Source organism: Bison bison, unplaced genomic scaffold, assembly GCF_000754665.1.
Source record: "Bison bison bison isolate TAMUID 2011002044 unplaced genomic scaffold, Bison_UMD1.0 scf7180017853928, whole genome shotgun sequence".
Taxonomy (NCBI): Eukaryota; Metazoa; Chordata; class Mammalia; order Artiodactyla; family Bovidae; genus Bison; species Bison bison.
Window position 1 is genome coordinate 9,257 of NW_011484501.1, and position 2,273 is coordinate 11,529.

At 47.4% G+C, this 2,273-nt stretch overlaps 1 protein-coding gene across 1 annotated transcript in view; it reads left to right on the plus strand.

Annotated features, from left to right (window-relative positions):
* The window catches only part of LAS1L (LAS1-like (S. cerevisiae)), a 9,692-nt gene that overhangs the window by 219 nt on the left and 7,200 nt on the right, over nt 1-2,273 (plus strand). The window contains exons 2-4 of the mRNA XM_010855557.1: nt 2-85; nt 831-956; nt 1,950-2,019. Coding sequence (XP_010853859.1) covers nt 2-85; nt 831-956; nt 1,950-2,019 — 280 coding nt within the window. The remainder of the gene's footprint in view (nt 1; nt 86-830; nt 957-1,949; nt 2,020-2,273) is intronic.

Here is a 2,273-nt window from a genome sequence, read left to right on the forward strand (position 1 = left end):
GGGATCAGGTGATGGTGTATCTGTTCAGTGACGACTATAAATTGCAGCGGTACGCGCTGAACCGCATCACGGTGTGGAGGAGCAGGTAAGGCGGTTGGGTTAGCCCTCCTGCCTGCGTGCTGTTGGCACTTCACTTCTTCCTCTATAGGATTTCTTAAGGCCTTACTATCTAGTCTTCTCCTAAATGCTTAATGGTTCTCCCACGCGTGGTTTGGGCATTGCTTGTCTCAGTGTGCCTGGGGGAAAGTCGCAGCAAAGCTCTTGCACTAATCCCATTTGCGGAAAGAAACGGGTGTGCCTCAACAGCCTTTTTGTCAAATCTGTGAGCTTTAACCCTTACCTTCTCTTACCTTGGGGAGGGGGTGGGTACTGAAGGAACTGCTGTGGCTGAGCCAGGCAGGGCTTAAGGAGTAGCACTCTAGGGTGGATTTCTATTCAAATTAGAAAGGGTGGTGGGAGCTTGCCTGAAAAATCCATGTTTGTTTGAATGGGGCGCTTTAGTCTAGTTGGTAAGATTGAGTTGGGAGCAGACAAGGGACTGGTGTCTCCAAGAATAAGGTTTTTTTTTCTAGCTGAATGAGTTGAGGGTGAAAGGGGTGTGTTCACACTTAACTGTTGGTTGGTTGTGTAGCAGTTAGGCATCCTGTATACTGTTCGATCCCAGGGACATTACCTACCCACCCCCATCTTCCCAGCTTCTTGATTTGTGTCTGTTAACACACTCTTTAGCCAGTATATAATTGGAATAACCTACAGAAAGCTAGATTCTGAGGTGGAGGGTGGGCCAGTGTAAAGGACCTTTATGATGGTGCTGGACTGTGGCCCTTTAGGTTAGGCAACGAACTCCCCCTGGCAGTGGCTTCTACTGCTGACCTGGTACGCTGTAAGCTCATGGATGTAACTGGTGGCTTGGGCACTGATGAACTTAGACTGCTCTATGGCATGGCATTGGTCAGGTAAGACCTACATGGGTAGGGGTGTGTGGGGGGTGGTTTTGAGGGTGGGGGGCATGGGGCTTGCACGATAAGCCGAGTTTGGCTTTGGGTGCTCCCTGAAGCAAAATGCCTTGTGTGTCCTTGTGTATGGGTCACCCTGTGATTGCTTAACTTGACAGCTGTTGGTAACCCCCTGTTAACACACATTCCTCTTTTTTTCCTGAGAGCCTTCTCTCCTCCGTTTTTCTTCCCCTCTCTTTGGAATATAGGGTGAGGGTGATTTAGACCAAATGGTCTCTTTGGGTCTCTTCCAGCCTTTACAGTTCGATTTATTTTCTCCCTTTTACTCTTTTACCTAGAGGAACCTTTCTGAATGCTTCGATGTTCTTGACCATGATTTAATGTGGTTTTTCTAATCCTACCCTTGTCTACACCTTTATCCCATTCTCTTCACGAACACTGAAAGTTTGCTGAGTTGTGGAAACCGAGATGTGGGCCAGGAGTTCCTGACTTACAGAGTGGCTCAGAGTGGGTCTTGCTGTCTCATGTACATCAAGAAAAAGGTTGCCTCTGAGTTTTCCATCTGTCAAAGTTTTTGCTTAGCTCATACTGTTTCCCTTGTTTGCCTTAAGGTCCTCCTTAGCTCTTCTTACCTTATCCATTGTTTAACTGTGCTCCCCATATCATTTGATGTAGTCATTTGTTCTAGCATTTATAACATACTATGTCCTAGCATAATATGTTATATTATGTCATGGTTATTTATCCTAGACTGAACTCTTGAAGGCCAGAGCATCTGTATGGCTGCAGTATAGGGCAGACTCTCAGTAATGTTGGACTGGATGGAACCATTCCTGCTCTGGCTGACACCAACCATAAGAACAGGACAGAACAGTCATTGGAAAGGTTGTGGAAATGCAAGGTGTCAGTAACTCAGCAAGGTGTTTTGAAGCCCCGCTGGTTTGAATAAAGCAGTTACTTGGGCTCTGCCACTTATTTCTCCCCCAAACTCAGGTTTGTGAACCTTATCTCGGAGAGGAAGACAAAGTTTGCCAAGCTCCCTCTCAAATTCCTGGCTCAGGAGGTGTGTATGATAAAGTGGCCTTGCTCAATTCTCTCTCCTCAGAAGGGCTCACTAAATGGGGCATTTAGTGGGTACAGTCAGACTAGTTTATCCCACCACTGTCAGCCAAGCCCAGCAAGAACCTCAGAGCCTCAGCTTTTAGCTTGAAAGAAGCAGACTTGCTTCCTTGCTCATGGCTGCTGTCTTCAGTGGGCTTGGCCTGCCCAGCTTGCTGGGAATGGCCCAGGTTAAGCTGAGGCACCCCAGTGCACCAC